A 20273-nucleotide genomic window follows, 5' to 3' on the forward strand; every position below is an offset into this window, starting at 1 on the left:
CAGACACACAGGGAGAACGTACAAACGCCTTACAGACAGCAGCAGGCTTACACAGTGAAAGGCAGGGACCTGGGGAGTGCTGTTGAAGAGAGAGACCTGGGGGTACAAGTATATCGTTCCTTGAAAATGGGAACAAGGCAAACAGGGTGCCGAGGAAAGCTTACGGAATACTTGCCTTCATCGTCCAAGGCACAGTGTAAGAGATGGGATGTTGTGTTACAGTTGTACAAAATGTTGGTTAGACCGCACTTGGAGTACTATGTACGGTTCTGGTTGCCACACAATGGGAAGGATGTGATTAAGCTAGAGGTGGTGCAGAAAAGATCCACAAGGATATGGCCTGGATGGGAAGGCTTGAGTTACCAGGTGAAATTGGATAGGCTAGGTCTTTTTTCTGGAACAAAGAAGGCTGAGAGGTGGCATGATAGAAGTTTTTAAAATGATGAGTGGCCCAGATAGGGTAGATAGCCAGTGTCTATTTTCTGTGGTAAGGGTGTCTAAAACCAGAGGGCATACACTTAAGGTGTGAAGGAGGAGGTATAAAGAGAATTTGGGAGGTAGATTTTTCACACAAAGAGTCGTTGATATCTGGAATGAAATGCCAGAGGAAGTGGTGGAGGCAGGAACAGTAACAACATTTAAGAGGCATCTGGACAGGTACTTGAAAAAGCAGGGCACAGAGGGATATGGAATTAATGCAGGCAAGTGGGACTAGTATCGATCGGCATGATGGTCGGCATAGACAGCGTGGGCCAAACAGCTTGTTTTTGTGCTGAACAACTCTATGACTCCAAATGTCGGTCAAGGCTATGCCCTCTTCCCACCAATGACTGCTCAAAATATATCAAGATAGCTTCATGCAACAGTAATGCCCATTTAATTGATGAACAACAGAGATATTGGCACTGGGAAAGAAGAAATGTTCTTTCCTGTGTGGAAGTTTAACTCCTAACATTTTTGCACCAGAATAATGTTTCCCCAGTGCTATTTTGTTTCTAGTGTCAACTACTCGAAATGACAACAACAATTTCACTGGAGACCTTGAAATTCATTGGTGTGAAAAGTGAATTATTTCCTCACAGAACAACCAAATCTTACTAATCATTTCCCCTGCTGTTTAATGGGCTCAAATTGCATTCTCTGTCCTCAATAAGATCTACAAACTGCTGCAACCTCAACTACTGTCTCCATGTGTCGCTTTGACTACTTTACCAGAAGCGGTCACTCTCTGCTTGTTAGGCTCAAGATCATTCCACGATGCTGTCATTAACTTCTGCCCCATCTCAGACTTTGCTGCTCATTGACGTATTACCCAGGTCACAGCAAGAGTATATTTCATCCACTTTTCCTTCACACCATGGGAGGAGCAGGCATGAGTTGAAGACTTCTCCAAGCTTCAAGTACAGGCATTTGTGTCCTTACAGAGACCTTCCTGGCAACCCCCTGCCAAAAGTATGTCTGTAGTCCTGAAAGGGCACAGTGGCTCCCTTGCACAAAGATCATGCCTCCTGCCAGCTCTGTTTTTCACCACCTGGTCCAGCTCCCAATGACTCCCTGGAAGCACTCTCCCAACTCCACATTCTTTCTGCATTCATTCTTTCAGTGCAGTGCTCACCTGCAGCTGAATGAGCACTGCTTGTAATAGACGATATGTCCTTTTGAGAACTGGTTTCAGAGATCAGGTTGGCTGGGCTAAACGTCGAAACATGTCAACTTTCACAAAGAGTGAAGGGGCGACACAAAATGTAGTTTTAAAAACATGGAAAGAAAATGAAGCAACTTCTCGCCTAAGACATTTTCACTGAGGTTTAAGCACATCATAACTAGGTCCCAAAGCAAGATTCTAATGGCAGAAAATCCCATATCAGGTTTGAAGTTGAGCTCATGATTTCACTATTGACGCAGTCACAGCAATAAGAGGCATCAATATTACTTGGTAAATATTGCACGTATAAGATCAGTAAGAGTAAGAGGAAACCCTGACTATGATGGCTTAATCAAATCAGCATATTTTCTATCAATATTATTATATATATACCTTGATCACAGGTTTTACACTTAAAACATTTCTCTAGTCCATTGGGATGTTCAATATATTCTCCAGCTGTACATGGATTACATGTTGTGCCCGTCAGAACAGTGCAGTGTCTAGATACAAAACTGCCTGCAATAAAACAAAACATGTGCATCGGAAAAGAGACAAGGAATTACAATGCTCATCCTGCTCTCAAGAAATCAGTTAGAATGCAGTTTATTGCAAAAAAAACCTACTTGAGAACCATTATTGTTTTTCAGCAGGAATAGCAGGATTTCAGGAATATCAATAATGTATTCAGGGAGATTGTTTGCATAAGCACAGCAAGGTTGGGGTCTTTTTCTTTTGCAGTCTCTCAATAATGTGGATGATTTGGTTAAACTCAGTTCTGTGGGTTCAGAGGTAGCTGATAAGGCGAATGTGAGCCCCACAGACTCTCCCATAATTCGGGCAGGATGTTTGTGATTGGGCGGATGGGTCCATAGCTTGAGCGGTGGTGTGCTCCTTCTGCCATTTACACTGGGCTTGTGTGTGCATAGACCTGAGGCTCTCAATTCAAACTTGAATGTTCCTTCCCCATTTTGAGCAGACACAAGCCAGGGATTCCCATTAGTCTGTGAGACTTTACAAATTGTTGACAAGCCTCTTTTGCTTACTGCCACAGAACAATTTGTTTCAGGAGTCTAGTGTTGGACCTGCAAATGTATGGCCATCCACTAACTGTAATGTTCGGGGTGTTGGCCTGGGAAAGGAAGTTGATATCAGATTGTTTATCCTGCCAATGAATTTGGAGGATTTTTCAGAGACACATCCAGTGCTTTGACGTTCTTGCAGCACATAGTCTAAGCCAGGTGTGTGGCCTTGATCTTCAAACACTTTCTTCCTCGGACAGCCAAAGGTTACACCGGCGCACTGAAGGACATGGTGAATTTCATCACTGATATCTGCTTTCATTGAGAGATAGCTCCCCAATAAACAACACCAGCAAAAGTTTGAGTTGCTGTAATATGGAAGAAGTAATGTTCTCAAGCCACTATGGTAAGTGATAGTAACTTCCATAGAAACCCTTAACCCATTAAAGTTTAATTTTCATTCCTTCAAATATTAATTAGTGCTGCATATATTCAAAAAATCTTTTCTTATATCATGTAGCCCTTTTAACTGTCTCTATTATGCCGTTGTCTTTCTCAGTTTTGCTTTAAGTTGTGCTGCTGATGCCTGTAGTTATTATTTGGAGAGCACTGGTCTGACTCAGAAATCCCCAAAATGTGCAAGCAGCAAGGGGTCAGTGCATCATCTGCACTTTTAGGGCACGAGTTAATGGTGATCGCTGTGGCCATTTTCAGGATTCTCCAATTTAACCACCAGTGTGGCTCAGTGAGGGTTCTTCATGCTGTTTGGTTCTAGAGCACTGTCTATTTTGTCCTGTTCACAGCATTGTAGAAGGCACTGAAGTGAATCAGATCACCTGAGTGCAACAATTCTCCATTCAAAAGACTGTAAAATCTTGGCAAATATGTTAACAGGGAGAACCCTCCACATAATTGTTTAATCTATGACCATAAAGCTGAAAATTAATGCTCCAAAGTATACTTTGGCAAGATATTGCAAATACGTGGATAGAAAAAAAAGCATTATTTAAATATTTAACCACTAATTTATACTATTCAAAGTACAGGTTGAAGCTGTGGTCCCGCATGGACATTTTTGCAAATCAGCCACCAGCGCACCTGTTTTAGCATTTTACATGAGCAAAATTTTTCTGTATTAGCAGAACTTGAAATACGGAATAAAAATATGCTCTTACAGAATTTATGTGAAAAAAATTAAAAACAAAAAGTGTGCGAAGAACTGAACTAGATTACCAAGGACATTATTCTGTAGGCTGCCAGTTCACAGCAGGCGGTCACTTAAGGGATTTGCTTTGGAAACTGACAAGGCAATCTCTTTTATTGATGCTTGCAGCTGCTGGTTCACAGTGGGAAGCCACTTAAGGGAGGTAATTGGTCTATTATTGTCACATGTACTGATATACACTTCTCCGTGCATTGTCACCTGGTCATGGTGGAGAAGCTTGTGTGGTCCTGAGATCCCGAGAGCGATGGCATCTGGAGCTATGCTCCTGGTAGGGTCACACATGGCGGTAAGGTCGATGGTATGGTCCCTGACAAAGAACAATCCAACCAAGACCTCAATGGTGGAACAGGCGGACAAAGTTATTTCGAACTCAACGGCTGTGAAGGCGGCTGAAGGCTGCAACAAATCCATCAGCTCCAATCCTCGTGGTTTCCATGCCATTGGAATTAGTTGGTTGATTTGTGAAGTATCATGTGCTTTTTGTAGTGCAACATCAAGTACACGTTAAACAAATACATGCACAGGTTTTCTTTGCTCTGTGGGCTACTTCTCCCAAGATTGGACTCATAAGCCACTTGACAGCCCATAAATAGATCAACAGAATGAAGACCATCATCCTCAACCTCGAGGGATAGCCACGACGACGACGACTGATATACAGTGAAAAACTTTGTTTTGCATGCCATCCAGATAGATCATTCCAAAACATAAATGCACTGAGGTAGTACAAAGGGAAAAGCAATAACAGAATGCAGAATATAGTGTTACAGATACAGTTACAGGGCGAGTACAGTGCAGGTAGACAGTTACAGTGCAAGGGCCATAACAAGGTAGACTGAGCAATTCAAGAATTCATCTTTATTGCACAAGAGGTCCGTTCAAGAGTCTTACAGCAGTGGGATACAAGTGTCCTTCAGCCAGTTGGTGTGTGTTTTCAAGCTTTTGTATCTTTGGGTAATGGAAGGGGGAAGAAGAGAGAATGTCTGGGGTGGGAGGAGTCTTTATGTTGGCAGCTTTGTCAAGGCAGCAGGAAGTGTAGACAGAGTCCACGGACGGAAGGCTCGTTTTCGTGATGGACTGTGCTGTGCCCATAATTCTCTGCAATATCTTGCAGTCTTGGTCAGAGCAGGTGCCATACCAAGCTGTTCGCATCAATAAAAACTGGTTAGAGTCAACAAGGACTGCCAAATTTCCCAAGCCTTCTGAGGAAGTAGAGGTGCTGGTGTGCTCTCTTGGCCATAGCGTGAACATGATTGGACCAGGACAAGCTATTAGTGTTAGTTACACCTAGGAACTTGAAGCTCTCAATCTTCTCCACCTCAGCACCATTGATACACACAGGAGCATGTACTCTGTCCCACTTCCTTAAGTCAATGACCAGCTCTTTTGTATTGTTGTCATTGAGGAAAAGGTTGTTGTCTTGACATCATGCCACAAGGCTCTCTATCTCCTTCCCGTACTCCATCTCATCATTGTTTGAGATCCAGCCCACTACAATGGTGCCATCTGCGAATTTGTAAATGGAGTTCGATCAGAATCTGGCCACAGTCGTGAGTGTATAGGGAGTAAAGTAAGGGGCTGAGGACACAACCTTGCGGGGTACCTCTGTTCAGAATAACCATGGCGAAGGTGTTGCTGTCTATCCTTATTGATTGTGGTTTGTTGGTCAGGAAGTCAAGGATCCAGTTGCAGAAGGAGGTGCTGAGTCTTAGGTCTAGGAGTTTGGAGATGTGTCTCTTTGGAATTCTGGTATAGAAGGCGGAGCTATAGTCAATAAGTAGGAGTTTGACAAAGGTACCTTTGTTATTTAGGTGCTCAGGTCTCAAGGGTGCCAAACTAGAGAGTTTCAACGTGTCTAACCATTAAATCCTCCAAGAATTGGCTACATATATGAATGAGAAACATAACTGCCTTTCAGAAGTATCACCCCAAAAACCTTTAATATAAACAAAACAGAAGGGAGAAAGGCAGCTATATATATGTTTCATATGATAATGCAAATATCACTGATGATATAAAATTTATTTATGGCATATACAGTGACATGCAAAAGTTTGGCACCCCTGGTCAAAATTTCTGTTACTGTGAATAGCTAAGCGAGTAAAAGATGACCTGATTTCCAAAAGGCATAAAGTTAAAGATGACACATTCCTTTAATACTTTAAGCAAGATTACTTTTTTTATTTCCACCTTTTACAGTTTCAAAATAACAAAAAAGGAAAAGGGCCCGAAGCAACAGTTTGGGCACCCTGCATGGTCAGTACTTAGTAACACCCCCTTTGGCAAGTATCACAACTTGTAAATGCTTTCTGTAGCCAGCTAAAACAATTCTTGTTTGGGGGATTTTCACCCATTCTTCCTTGCAAAAGGCTTTGAGTTCTGTGAGATTCTTGGAAGGTCTTGCATGCACTGCTCTTCTGAGGTCTATCCACAGATTTTCGATGATGTTTAGGCCAGGGGACTGTGAGGGCCATGGCAAAACCTTCAGCTTGTGCCTCTTGACGTAGTCCATTCTGGATTTTGAGGTGTGTTTAGGATCGTTATCCTGTTGTAGAAGCCATCCTCTTTTCATCTTCAGCTTTTTTTTAACAGACGGTGTGATGTTTGCTTCCACAATTTGCTGGTATTTAATTGAATTCATTCTTCCCTCTAGCAGTGAAATGTTCCCTGTGCCACTGGCTGCAACACAAGCTCAAAGCATGATCGATCCACCCCCGTGCTTAACAGTTGGAGAGGTGTTCTTTTCATGAAATTCTGCACCGTTTTTTCTCCAAACATACCTTTGCTCATTGTGGCCAAAAAGTTCTATTTTAACTTCATTGGTCCACAGGACTTGTTTCCAAAATGCATCAGGCTAGTTTAGATGTTCCTTTGCAAACATCTGATGCTGAATTTTGTGGTGAGGATGCAGGAAAGGTTTTCTTCTAATGACTCTTCCATGAAGGTCATATTTGTGCAGGTGTCGCTGCACAGTAGAACAGTGCACCACCACTCCAGACTCTGCTAAACCTTCCTGAAGCTCTTTTGCTGTCAAACAGGGTTTTTGATTTGCCTTTCAGCAAACCTACAAGCAATTCTCTCAGAAAGTTTTCTTGGTCTTCCAGACCTCAATTTGATCTCCACCATTCCTGTTAACTGCTGTTTCTTAATTACATTACGAACTGAGGAAACGGCTACCTGAAAACGCTTTCCTATCTTCTTATAGCCTTCTCCTGCTTTGTGGGCATCATTTATTTTAATTTTCAGAGTGCTAGGCAGCTGCTTAGAGGAGCCCATGGCTACTGATTGTTGGGACAAGGTTTGAGGAGTCAGGATATTTATAAAGCTTTGAAATTTGCATCACTTGGCCTTTCCTAACGATGACTGTGAACAAACTATAGCTCTAACAAGCTAATGAAGGTCTGAGACCTTGGTAAAAGTTATCTGAGAGCTCAAATTTCTTCGGATGCCCAAACTTTTGCATGGTGCTCCTTTCCTTTTTTCACTCTAAAATTGTACAAAACAAAAATAATACACTAATCTTGCTTAAAATGTTGAAAAGAATGTTTCATCTTTAACTTTATGACTTTTGGAGATCAGTTCATCTTCTACTCACTTAACTATTCACGTAACAGAAATTTTGACAAGAGGTGCCCAAACTTTTGCATGCTACTGTATTTGACTTTAACAAAAGCTTACCTGCACCACCTTTGAAAGCTAAAGAAAAACATTTCTGTTTGCATTGAGGTGATGATTGTATAAAATACTAGCCATCACTTACCTGCAGAACACAATGAACAACAGACACCATTATAGTCATACTCCCCTGGATCACAAGCAGTTATCATTGGAAGTTGAAAAACCAGTAGAAGAAGGAAAAAAATCTGTAATTAAACAATTAAATATGGGAATTAATACAACTGGAAAAATACTTTCTTTTAAAAACAGAAGATTCAATGCACATTTTATGAAGTCTCTGATTTCACTCTACAGTGTGTAATTACAAGGCAGGAAAAGGATGGTAGGGTGAAGGAAGCATGGTTGACAAGAGATGTGGAATATCCAGTGAAGAAGAAGAAAGAAGCTTACGTAAGGTTTAGGAAGCAAGGATCAGACAGGGCTTTGGAGTGTTACAAGGTAGCCAGGAAGGAGCTTAACAATGGACTTAGGAGAGCTTGAAGGGGGTATGAGGAGGCCTCAGCGAGTAGGATTAAGGAAAACCCCAAGGCATTCTACTCGTATGTGAAGAACAGGAGGACGACTAGAGTGAGGGTAGGACCAAATAGGGATAGAGGAGGAAACATGTGCCTGGAGTCGCAGGAGGTAGGGGAGATTCTTAATGAATACTTTTCTTCAGTATTCACCTGTGAGAGAGACCTTGACGTTTGTGAGGACAGCGTAAAACAAGCTGATAAGCTAGAACATGTTGATGTTAAGAAGGAGGATGTGCTGGAATTTTTGAAAACCATTAGGATAGATAAGTCTCCGGGGCCAGACGGGATATATCTCAGGATATTATGGGAAGCGAAGGAAGAGATTTCTGAGCCCTTGGTGATGACCTTTGCATCTTCACTGGCCACAGGAGTAGTACCAGATGATTGGAGGGTGGCAAGTGTTATTCCTTTGTTTAAGAAAGGGAGTAGGGATAACACTGGGAATTATAGAGCAGCGAGTCTGACTTCAGTGATAGGGAACTTGTTGGAAAAGATTCTTAGGGACAGGATTTATGAGCATTTGGAGAAGCAAAGTCTGATTAGGGATAGTCAGCATGGCTTTGTGAGGGACAGGTCATGCCTCCTGAGCCTGATTGAGGATGTGACAAAACACACTGATGATGGTAGAACAGTGAATGTGGTGCATGTGGACTTTAGTAAGGTGTTTGATAAGGTTCCCCATGATAGGCTCATTCAGAAGGTCAGGAGGCATGGGATCCAGGGAAACTCGGCTGTGTGGATTTGGAATTGGCTTGCCCATACAAGGCACAGGGTAGTTGTAGATGGGGGGTATTCTGCCTGTAGATTGATGACCAGTGGTGTTCCGCAGGGATCTGTTCTGGGACCCCTGCTCTATGTGATTTTTATAAATGACTTGGATGAGGATGTGGAAGGGTGGGTTAGTAAGTTTGTTGATGACACAAAGGTTGGTGGTGTTGTGGATAGTGTAGAAGGTTGTCGAGGGTTACAATGGGACATTGACAGGATGGAAAGCTGGGCTGAGAAGTGGCAGATGGAGTTCAACCTGGAAAAGTGTGAAGTGATTCACTTTGGAAGGTCAAATTTAAAGGCAGAATACAGGGTTAGTGGCAGTGTGGAGGAACAGAGGGATCTTGGGGTCCAAGTCCATAGATTCCTCAAAGTGTCCACTCAAGTTGATAGGGTTAAGGCGGCATTTGGCATGTTGGCCTTCATTAGTCGGGGGATTGAGTTCAAGAGCCAAACCCTGGTCAGACCACACTTATTCTAAAGAATATTCACAATATTCTTTCAGTTCTGCTCACCTCACTATAGGAAGAATGTGGAAGCTTTAGAAAGAGTGCAGAGGAGATTTACCAGGATGCTACCTGGATTGGAGACCATGTCTTATGAGGATAGGTTGAGTGAGCTAAGGCTTTTCTCCCTGGAGTGAAGGAGGATGAGAGATGACTTGATAGAGGTGTACAAGTTGATAAGAGGCATAGATCGAGTGGACAGCCAGAGACTTTTTCCCCAGGGCAGAAATGGCTCACATGAGGAGGCATAATTTTAATGTGATTGGAAGAAAGTACGGGGGGGAATATCAGAGGTAAGTTTTTTTTACACTGAGAGGGGTGGGTGTGTGTAAGGCACTGCCAGGGGTGCTGGCCAGAGGCAGATACATGAGGGACATTTAAGAGACTCTTAGATAGGCGCATGGATGATAGAAAAATAGAGGGGTATGTGGGAGGGAATGGTTAGATTGATCTTACAGTAGGTTAAAAGGTCGGCACAACATCGTGGGCTGAAGGGCCTGTACTGTGCTGTAATGTCCTATGTTCTAATAAAGGAAAAATTCTGTTTTCCATAGGATAATCAGTGACATTATCGCCAGATTTTCAACAGAAATGATATTTTTTTATTAATGCAAACTACAATTTATAGCAAAGCATAACACTGTAAGTGCACAATTACTCCAGTTACTTGTAAGTCAGTTTATTTAAATACAGAAAATGCTATAAATTCTCAGCTGGTCAGGCAGTGTCTTTGGGAAAGAAAAAGAGTAAATGTTTCCAGTTGACAAGCAAAGCACAGCAGATACTGGAAATGTCAAATAAAACATAAAAATCTGGGGACACTCAGCTGGTCAGGTGACATCTATGGAGAGATGCTGACAGAGGGTTTGATGAGAACTCACTGACCTGAAACAGTAACACTGTTTCTCTCTCCACCAATGCTGTCTCACCTGCTCATATTTTACCATTTCAGATCGATAGCCTTTCAGAGTTCACCTAACCTTTCCTACCCAGCTTAGTATTTCGAGCATTTTGTGGTTTTTTCAATATCAGATTTCTAGTACCTACAGTGATCTGATTTTGTTTTTAAATATTATTTTAATCACAGGGTTCATTTGTTAAGTCCCAAATCTGCTTTCTGATACAAACACTGGCCACTGAAAAAAATCATGACCACTGAAACATAAGAAAAATTGTTTGGTCAATTTAACCAGTGGCATTGTGGCAACTGATGTTTCCTTATTGGTAGCTTTTGAGAGAAAAACAGTTAAGTGATTTGGTTTTCTTGGTCACTGGTTCAAGTTTAGCAGGTTTTCTGAACCATACACACACACTCGCACGCACGCACGCACACACACACACACACGTGAATATGTAAGGCCATTTCAGCAGAAACTGGTTTCTTGAGGAAAGTAAATAGTTGTGTGACACTTAAAGAAGTTGACCAAGAAAGAGGCTTTCCCAGTGAATCCAGCGCTTGAGATGCTTTAATTATGTAGCTGGTATTTGCAGAACGCTTTGTTGACATCATGCTCCCTATTGTGTACCAATAAACTGATGCTATGATAATCAGATGCAGCAAATATATATTAAAATCCCACTACAAATGACTAGTTTTAACTATTCCACCAAGAAAAAAAGATCAATTATCTGATAAAAAAGTGGAAGCCCCAAACAAAAAAAATTGGTATTGAAAGGAGTAGAAAACACATGGTGAAGGGTTTAAATAAAAACTAATTAATTTCACAAATATTAGTCTACATCTGTAAACTAAAATTAATTTAAAAATCATTTTAATGACAGCTGGGCAGAAAATCATTTGCGCCTGAAATGTTACACAAGGCAGCAACAACGGGTGGAGAAAGATGGGGTCAACTTGCACCAGTTTGTCCTGGTTCTCCTGGAGGACAGTTTTCTCCAAACTCTCACTCTTTGCACAATTTGCAGTCTATTACACAGTCATAACTCTAGGCTTTCTACCTCACCTCATCTGTGGATCTGGGGAGCAGTGGAGGTCTAACTTATGCATAAGATGTTATTCTAAATAACCTGACCATAATCAATTGAAAGGATACAGTATACTCTCACTATCAGATGGTTTTATATTTGCCAAATTTAGTCCTTTCATTTAACAGGAAAGAAGGTATTATTAGCACCAACAGAATAAGAAACTGACTGGGCTTGCTATATTTTGACTTGATTACCTGAACATTCATTTTCACTGGTAGTACAATAGTGAAAGAATGTAATGTACTCTTACCTTTTTGAACTTGTCATCTCTTGTACCTGAAAGTAAAACAATAATGTAAATATATTTCTGCAATTACTTAAAAAAAATCAAATTTTCGAACTCCTAATAAGGACTAGATCACAGAAGCACAACATTATTGTTCCAGAGATCAAAATACCTCCCTCAGGATTTATCTTTGCTACTTTCCAACCCTTCTCAGGCCTTATCCATTGAATTTTATTTTTGCTTATCCTGTTTCCAATTAAAGCACAGTACCATGGAAATATAAGCAGCAAGTTTCCCTCCCCTTGACTACACCTCCTGTTACTCTGTCTCCTATAAAGGACGCCATCTCCTTCTCTCAGTTTCTCTGTCTCTGCCACATCTGCTCTCAAGATGAGAGTTTCCACTCCAGGACTTCTGATATGCCCTCCTCCTTTAGGAAGCATGGCTTCAACCCTGCTGTGGATGATGGAGCCCTTGCATGCACTTCCTCCATTTCCCACATGTCTGCTCTCACATTTCCCCCCACCAACCAAGCTCTCACCAGACAGAGCAGAGATAGAATTCCCCTGGTCTTCAACTTTCACCCCACAAGCCTCCGCAGTTGGCAAATCAACTTTGGCACTTCCACCAGCTCCACGGGATCCCACAACCAACCACATCTTCGCCTCTCCCCGACTTCTGTTCTCCGCAGGGACCACTCTCCCTGTGATTCCCTTTCAACCCATCCTGCCCATCCCCTGCAACAAAAGGTGCAACACTTGTCCCTGCACTTCCTCTCTCCCCATCCTCCAAGGACTTAAACAGCCCTTCCAGGCGACGTAGAGATACACATGCATCTCTTCCAACCTGGTCTATTGGATTCAGTACTCGCGATGTGGCATCCTCTACATGGCAAGACCAAGTGTAGGCTAAGTGACTGCTAAGCCAAGCATCTGTGCTGTCTGCAATGACCATCCTGTTGCAGCCCAAGTTTCCCTTGCCTCCACAGTTGCTACTCAACCTGCTGAGTTCTTCCAATAGGTTAGTTTTTGCTCAAGTTTCCCTCCCAGTTACAAATTATCCAGAGATGTAGAAATATTGATATTCCTACTCTGAAGTTTGTAATTCCATGTCCAAGATGTGCACCTAAAGATTAGAAAGGCTTCTGGTGAGTGCTCTTCTTATCCACCCGGGGGAGCAGGAGGCAACATAACACTGGTGTTGAGTTTCCCTTGCCGATGTAACTACTCAGTTTTTTATTAGGCGGGCAGAGTCAAATTCATGGCATTGTATTATAAAGCATATTATATGCTACTTAAAGATGTGGGGTGCTATCATAGACTTACAACTACATTTCTATTTATAACACTGTGGAAAGTTAGGGTTAATGTGGAATTTCCTTGTTACGACAGGCTGTGTGCGTTAGATTCTATAGACACATGATGTTCCAATTTATTTATATTAAATAAGATTCCCATTCTTAATGCACATTTTTATATGTTTCTGCATATAAAGTTGAATTTGTTCTGATGATAACATTGGCCTGAAGCATTAACTCTGCTTCTCTTTCCAGATGTTCAATAAGTCCAGAATTTTGTTTTTATCAGTTAAATAACCTTGTTTCTAACTTGATTTAAAAGTTTTATTGAATCGCCATTGCTGAATTCTCATCTGTCAAGCAGCAGCAAAGATAGTGTATTAATTCTGTCAGTGTTTCTATGTATTTAAATGGCTCAACAATCTAAATGTTAATATTTGATCACAATGCTATCATCTTGGTTGTCCATCATCTTGACTGATGAAAGGAGACATAACATGGTCAGTTAGTCAGTACTGCTTGCCACTGGAGTAGAGGATGGACTGGTGCCTGAGCCTACTGGCGACAAGTTTGCTATTCAAATAGACATTTGTGTACATTTTTCTTGCCAGCTGACTTGTAACCTCAGCTCAGTTTATCCAAGTTGGACAGCTATGGGCTGGATTTCTGAATTTCTTGAGTCATCATCCCTATACCAGAGCTTTAGCCCAAATCTGCAGCATAACCATTCTTGATTTGGTCACAGAGCACAGCCTTCAAGGGTCCAGTGTAGTCCGCAATAACAGTAGCTGGTTCTCTCAAGGATCTCAGTTGATTATTTACGAGACATCAAAGGTGGGAGCTGTTTTATCTCCACCTGTTGAGTACATGACCGAACTTCTACAGCTGTAGAGAGATGTACTAAGGTCACAAGTTTGTAAAACAGATACATTTGTATTCAGGATAACTGTTATCTGAATATATATATATATACTGTATATAACAATCCATGTTGTTGGTCCTAAATCAACATGGATGTGCATCAACAGTCACAAGTCACTCTTTAAATTATTCAATCAGTGTTTCCTGGGCTTTCCTCAGCTTGTTCTGTGGATCTTTGTTTGCATGGCAGTGAAAGGCATGATATACAGGTCAGCTGTGTTGGTACTTGCTTCTCTGCTCTGGTCTTATGTTTTCAGCTGTTCTTATCTCTCTTGACTTTATACTTATTTCTCCAGTTAACCCGTGGTATTATTTTTGGTACCAATAAAGCAGTACCCAATAAAAATTTAGATGAGCCTCACAAGAGAACCAAATGATAAAAGAAGCTCCAAGACAAGATAATTTGGTAATTTAAATGCTGGAAGTTAGGTTTTGAATTATAGATTACTTAGGAGTATGATCATAAAGTTCGAGATAGTTATCAATCAAAAATATTACCCAAATAACTAGACAAAACTTAAGAATTAGGACCAGGAGTTGGCTATCTGGCCCATTCATCAGGCCCATGACTGATCTTCTACCTCAGTGATATCATCCAGACCACATCCCATGATTCCCTTAATATCCAGAAATCCATTGATTTCTCTTTTAAATGAACTCTACGACTGAGCCCCCAGAGCCCTCCAGGATAGAGAATTCCAAAGATTCACCATGCTTTGAGTGAAAAAGTTTGTCCTCTTCTCAGTCTCAAACGGCCCATCCCTTGTTTTGAGATAGTGACATCTACATCTAGACTACCACTGAAGCACCGTATCTACACCTACAAAGATCCTGTTGAGACCTCTAAGAATTATATAAGGCTCAATGAGAGCATCTCTCAATATGCAAAGAATACCTAGTGTACTCAATCTCTTATCATGGCAAACTCCCCCTGTCCCAGGAATCCGTCCAGTGAATCTCCACCACACTTCCTCTCTGACAAGTATATGGCCAGTGTTGTATGGTCTTGGTAATAGAAAGTTGGTAAAAGACACATCATGACCACTTGAATAAGGGCAGAGATATGAAGGGAATGACATTCACATTACCTAATCACGGAGAAATTGGTTGGGGTACATGTTTGTTTTTATCTGTTTATTGATTAGGTAATTAGAATAGTAATTGACAGACAGCATTTGCCAATCCTTCAAAATAGGTAGTTATGCTCATACACAGTGGGTAATAAACAGGCAGATAATTGACGGCTCTTTGAGATGAATCCTTCATGCTAGTCTTGACTTAACACCTTGATCAGCTGAGGACCAAAAAGGTCACCTTTCTGCCCATGTCCACTATTCCACGAAAAGCAAACTGTCATGTGTTACTGGTCGTATATATGTTTTATACAATTAATTTGAAATAATTATAATTATTGCAATTCTTTTGTGAGCCAATAAAACTATTCTATTCCTTGACCTGTGGGTAGCCTGTAATCCTTGGAGAAAAATTAAAACCTTACATCAGATCTGAGGGCAATACATGAAACGGAGCTGTAAAAGAGTTGATATTTGCCATTCAAAATGAAAGAGATTAGCTGTTGATTCCATTTTGCCTTCTTCAACAATCTGGTGGTAGCAAGCAGGTTCCATCAGTCACAACAAAAATAGACTTTATTGTCACCTGGTGGTTGAAGAACTCAGCATGTCCTTGAGGACAATCAGGTGGGCAGTAAATGCTGACTTTGCCTGGTATGCCCACATCTCATAAATGAATAAGGATGGAAGTCCAACATTCTACAGAAGGCAGTCATTCAGCCCATTGAATCTATGCCAATTCTCAGAACAATTCCATCCATCCCACTCGTCCAAGCACTTGCCTGCAACTTAAACTCTCACACACCCATCAAACTGCTTCTTCCACCAGCCATCTACACCAGGAGTAATTTTCTGCAGCTAATTAACCTAACAACTACCATCTCTTTGGGAGGAAACAGGACCACCGAGAGGGAAACAGGCTACAGAGAGTACATGCAAACTGCACATCGACAGCATTGGCGGTCAGAATGGAACAAGGGTTGCTGGAAAAGGGAGACAGCTGCATTACCTGCAGTGTCACCGTGCCGTTATGCAGTTCCTTTGTGGCCAGATTTGGTTCTCATTGTGAATTAATTTTCATATTGCTAAGATTGACAGGATAAGTTGCTAGAAAGGGATTCAAAGCAAAATTCTGGGACCTGAAGAAATTGGAAAAAGCTGAAGCAGAAACAGGATATTTAGACTTAATCTATCTAAATACCATCAAAGTGGAAGCAAAAAGGACATGGAACATCACTAATAAATAATTTATTTTATCAAATACATACTGGTATTCATGGAGAACAATTATACTAATTGAACAAATAGTCTTCTGAAATATATGGAAGAAATCCCATACCTGATAATGACCATGCTTCACAATTTTCTTGACGTATTATATAGGTAACAATCAAGATGATTAAGAGCAAAACATGTGGAGTTGGGGCTACCACCTCTAGCTTTTCCACACCAGCTGAAATTTGGATCGTCTGCTGATCCCTGTGAAAAATGAGAAATACAGAGTTAAAGTTTAGTATCAGTGAGATGCTCCAATAATGACTGTACCTTCCAAGAATGTTACAGTTCAGCAAACAATCTGTCCAGTCTTTCAAAAGAGAAATTAAGTCAATTTCACTACTTTGCTCTTTTCCCTAGAACTTATTCCCTCTTACTTATTCAGTATTCTTTTTAAAGCTAAAGTTTTTCTTTCTTTTCCAACTTGTTCCTTTATTTGTTTGCTAAAACAATGAGATCTTAGAATCGTTATTTACATTTTAATATCAGGAGATTAATGAATATTATATATACTCCTTCGTCCCAAATTCTGGAATGTGCTGTTTCACTAGATGCTGAAAAGGCGTTTGACAGAGTCAAATGGGAATATCTATTCACTACACTTCAAAAATTTAATTTTAGCCCTAAATTTATATCTGTGATTAAGATGATTTATTATATACCTATGGCTTCGATACTTACTAATAATCAAAGATCTCCTTTGTTTAGGCTTTCTCGAGGTACTAGACAAGGTTGCCCGTTAAGCCCTTTATTATTTGATATTGCTTTAGAACCCTTGGCTATTGCACTTCGGGACTCTTCAAATGTATGTGGCATTACTCGCGGACAGACGATTCATAAGATATCTCTCTACGCCGATGACCTGTTACTTTATATTTCTAATCTGGATGAATCTATCCCCGCAGTACTGTCACTACTAGATCAGTTTAGTGTTTTTTCTGGCTATAGATTAAATCTTAATAAGAGCGAACTTTTTTCCATTGAACATGCAAACCCCAATTTATAGCCAATTACCTTTTAGATTGGTAACTGACTATTTTATGTATTTAGGTGTTAAAATTACCAAGAAACATAAGGACTTATTTAAAGCTAATCTATTGCCTTTAATTAACCATGTTAAACAATTATTTACTAAGTGGTCTCCACTGTCTTTATCATTGGTAGGCTGAATTAATCCGATTAAGATGAATATTTTACCAAAATTTTTTATATTTATTTCAAGCGATTCCAATTTTTGTCCCGAAATCTTTTTTTGACACAATTGATTCTAAAATTCGTTCATATATTTGGCAGAATAAAAACCCAAGGTTAAGTAAGAAATATTTACAAAAATTAAAAAAGGATGGTGGTTTGGCCTTGTCTAATTTTAGATTATACTATTGGGCAATTAATATTAGATATTTAATTTTTTGGATACAAGATTCTGATGTAATTCAATGCCCCAAATGGGTATGCCTTGAGCAACAATCAGTTCCTGACTTTTCATTAGTTTCTATTTTAGGTGCTTCTCTCCCTTTTGCACTTACCAAGTTAAGTAAACATATGACTAACCCAATTGTTAAACATACAATATGAATATGGTTTCAATTTCATAAATTTTTTGGATTGAATAAATTTGTCAAGTCCCATTCAATCTAATTTTTTCTTCCATCCATCTAGAGCTGACTCAGCTTTTTCCATATGGAAAACAAAGGGAATGGTATGTTTTCGGGATCTATTTAGTGATAACTGTTTTTCATCTTTTGAACAATTGTCTAATAAATATAATTTGCCTAGATCACACTTTTCTCAATATTTGCAGATTAGAAATTTTTTAAAAACTACTATACTCTCTTTTCCGACACCTTACAAAATTGAAACTACGGAAAATATTTTAGGTCTTAATCCTTATCAGAAGGGCTTGATAGCGATAATTTATGATTTAATTATGAAAATACATCTAGAATCATTAGACAAAATTAAGAATGAATGGGAAAGTGAACTCCAGACATCTATACCTATAGAGATTTGGAAGAAAATTCTTCATTTAGTCAATACATCTTCAATGTGTGCCAGACACTCGTTGATACAGTTTAAGGTAGTCCACAGGGCCCATATGTCCAAAGATAAGTTAGCTCGTTTCTATAACCATATAAATCCTATATGTGATAGATGTAAACCAAATGTGGCTTCTTTGACACATATGTTTTGATCCTGTCCTCTTCTGGAAAAATATTGGAAAGGTATTTTTAACATTATTTCAAATGTATTGAAGATTGATTTACAACCTCACCCTATCACTGCAATTTTTGGACTACCAAGGATAGAGTTTGGCCATTTATCTCCTTCCGCTAACCATATGGTTGCCTTTGTTACATTAATGGTCAAACGATCCATTTTGCTTAAATGGAAGGATCCAATACCCCCTACTACTTTTCAATGGTTTTCTCAAATTATATCATGTTTAAACTTGGAAAAAATTAGGAGTGGTACTGTTGATCCTTCGCTTAAATTTGAAGATATTTGGAGTCCATTTATTCAATATTTTAACCTGATGTAGATCCCCTTTCAATAACTTTCCAACTTGGAGGAATGGACTTGACGACATAATATTGTTTTGTTTCTACTGAGAAAGTTTACCCCAGTTTTTTTTCCCCTTTTTTTTGTTGTTTGTTTTTCTTTTGAAAAGTTTTTTTTGTTTAGTTTATATTGTTTATAATTTTTTTTATTGATTTGGGTTTTTTTAAAATTTAGATAATAAATCTTTCTCTTTCCTTTCTTTTATGTCATATTCATTTACTAAGAGATCATTGGATCAACAGTTTTTTTTATATTTTATTGTTTTCTATAATATATGCTATGATTGTTATCCTGATCTCTTTGTATTAAATGCATAAATATTGATGCTATATATCAATCTGTATTAATTTGAAAACTAATAAAAAGATTGAAAAAGAAAAAAAAATGAGATCTCCCTGCCTCCCACTCTTCCTTGGTTTCCTATGGACGGCAGCATCTATTGAAAGGTGAAGAATTATTATCCTTTCCAATGGCTTTTTTAATAATTCCAGATTATCTTTCATTCATGGAATTCAAATTCACTAGCTCGCCAAAGATTGATAATTAAAAAAGAAAATAAAAGTCACTCAGTTGCTTTTCAGCAGGGACAAAAAATAAACTTGATAACACATTCAGCCGAGGAAATATATCTTATTACAATTCTCCTGGGCCTTGATGAGGCCAGAGTTTTGTTCTCCTTACCCAAGGTAGGATCCACAGGTATTTAGTTTTGTTTATGCAAGTAAAATGCTTCCTTAAGCAAAAATGTATAAAACAAGTAGACTTTTCCCACTAGACTCAAAAACTCAAGTTGCATTCCAGAGCACAAGAATTTTGGTCAAAATAAAACTCTAAACACTTAAAAAAAATTAGAAGCATGAGATAATATCAATTTAAAATATAATTGTTAAAAATATAATAAAGGTATACTGTACATACCCAGTGATAAAATACTGAGTGGGTTTTTTGATGCGGGAACATGAAGAGGGCGTTTCATTTCACGCAAGAATGTGGAACTAGCACTTATTTCCACAGAATACGGAGTCACTTATTTAAGACGAGGAGACAAATTGTTTTCTTTTGGAGGGTTGAGAGTCTTTAGGTACCTCAAAGGCCAGTGGAAGCAGTTTTTTGATAAGCAAGAGGACGAATGGTTTCCACAAATAAGCAGGAATGGGAGTTGAAGTAATAAATCGAATCAACCATAACCTTACTGATGATGGAACAAGCTTAAGAAGCCGAGGGATCTACTCCTCCTAATTAATATGTTCATACATAAGTAGCAGTAGCACTTAGCATGCTAAGGTAGTAGCAGGGCAGATGGGAGACAGAATTGTTAGGTGATTGCAGTGGTGACACTGAAGTTGATGGGGAGGGTGCTTCCTGTGACTACTTCTGAGTGGCTGATGAACAAAGCTTAAAGATGTTGGAAAGCTAGACAGCTTATCTGATAAAGTTCCTTACAATAAAGCACAGCATTTTTTATTGTGTGGCCAATCCCATCCTGTGCTCCATATTAGAACTGTCATCTTTGAAGATGGCTATTGTTTCTCAGTGTCGAAGAATGCCTCTGAAAGGCTTTTTGCAGTGGTGCT

The 20273-nt window shown here is 39.6% G+C and overlaps 1 protein-coding gene across 3 annotated transcripts in view; it reads right to left on the minus strand.

Moving 5' to 3' along the window:
* The window catches only part of LOC127583299 (tumor necrosis factor receptor superfamily member 14-like), a 54913-nt gene that overhangs the window by 25028 nt on the left and 9612 nt on the right, over positions 1–20273 (minus strand). For all 3 annotated transcript variants that reach the window (XM_052039135.1, XM_052039134.1, XM_052039133.1), the window contains 4 exons: positions 16205–16344; positions 11599–11624; positions 7653–7755; positions 2039–2164 (listed from right to left, as the gene is read on the minus strand). In XM_052039135.1, coding sequence (XP_051895095.1) covers positions 2039–2164; positions 7653–7755; positions 11599–11624; positions 16205–16344 — 395 coding nt within the window. The remainder of the gene's footprint in view (positions 1–2038; positions 2165–7652; positions 7756–11598; positions 11625–16204; positions 16345–20273) is intronic.

The sequence above is a fragment of the Pristis pectinata genome, chromosome 26, assembly GCF_009764475.1.
Source record: "Pristis pectinata isolate sPriPec2 chromosome 26, sPriPec2.1.pri, whole genome shotgun sequence".
Taxonomy (NCBI): Eukaryota; Metazoa; Chordata; class Chondrichthyes; order Rhinopristiformes; family Pristidae; genus Pristis; species Pristis pectinata.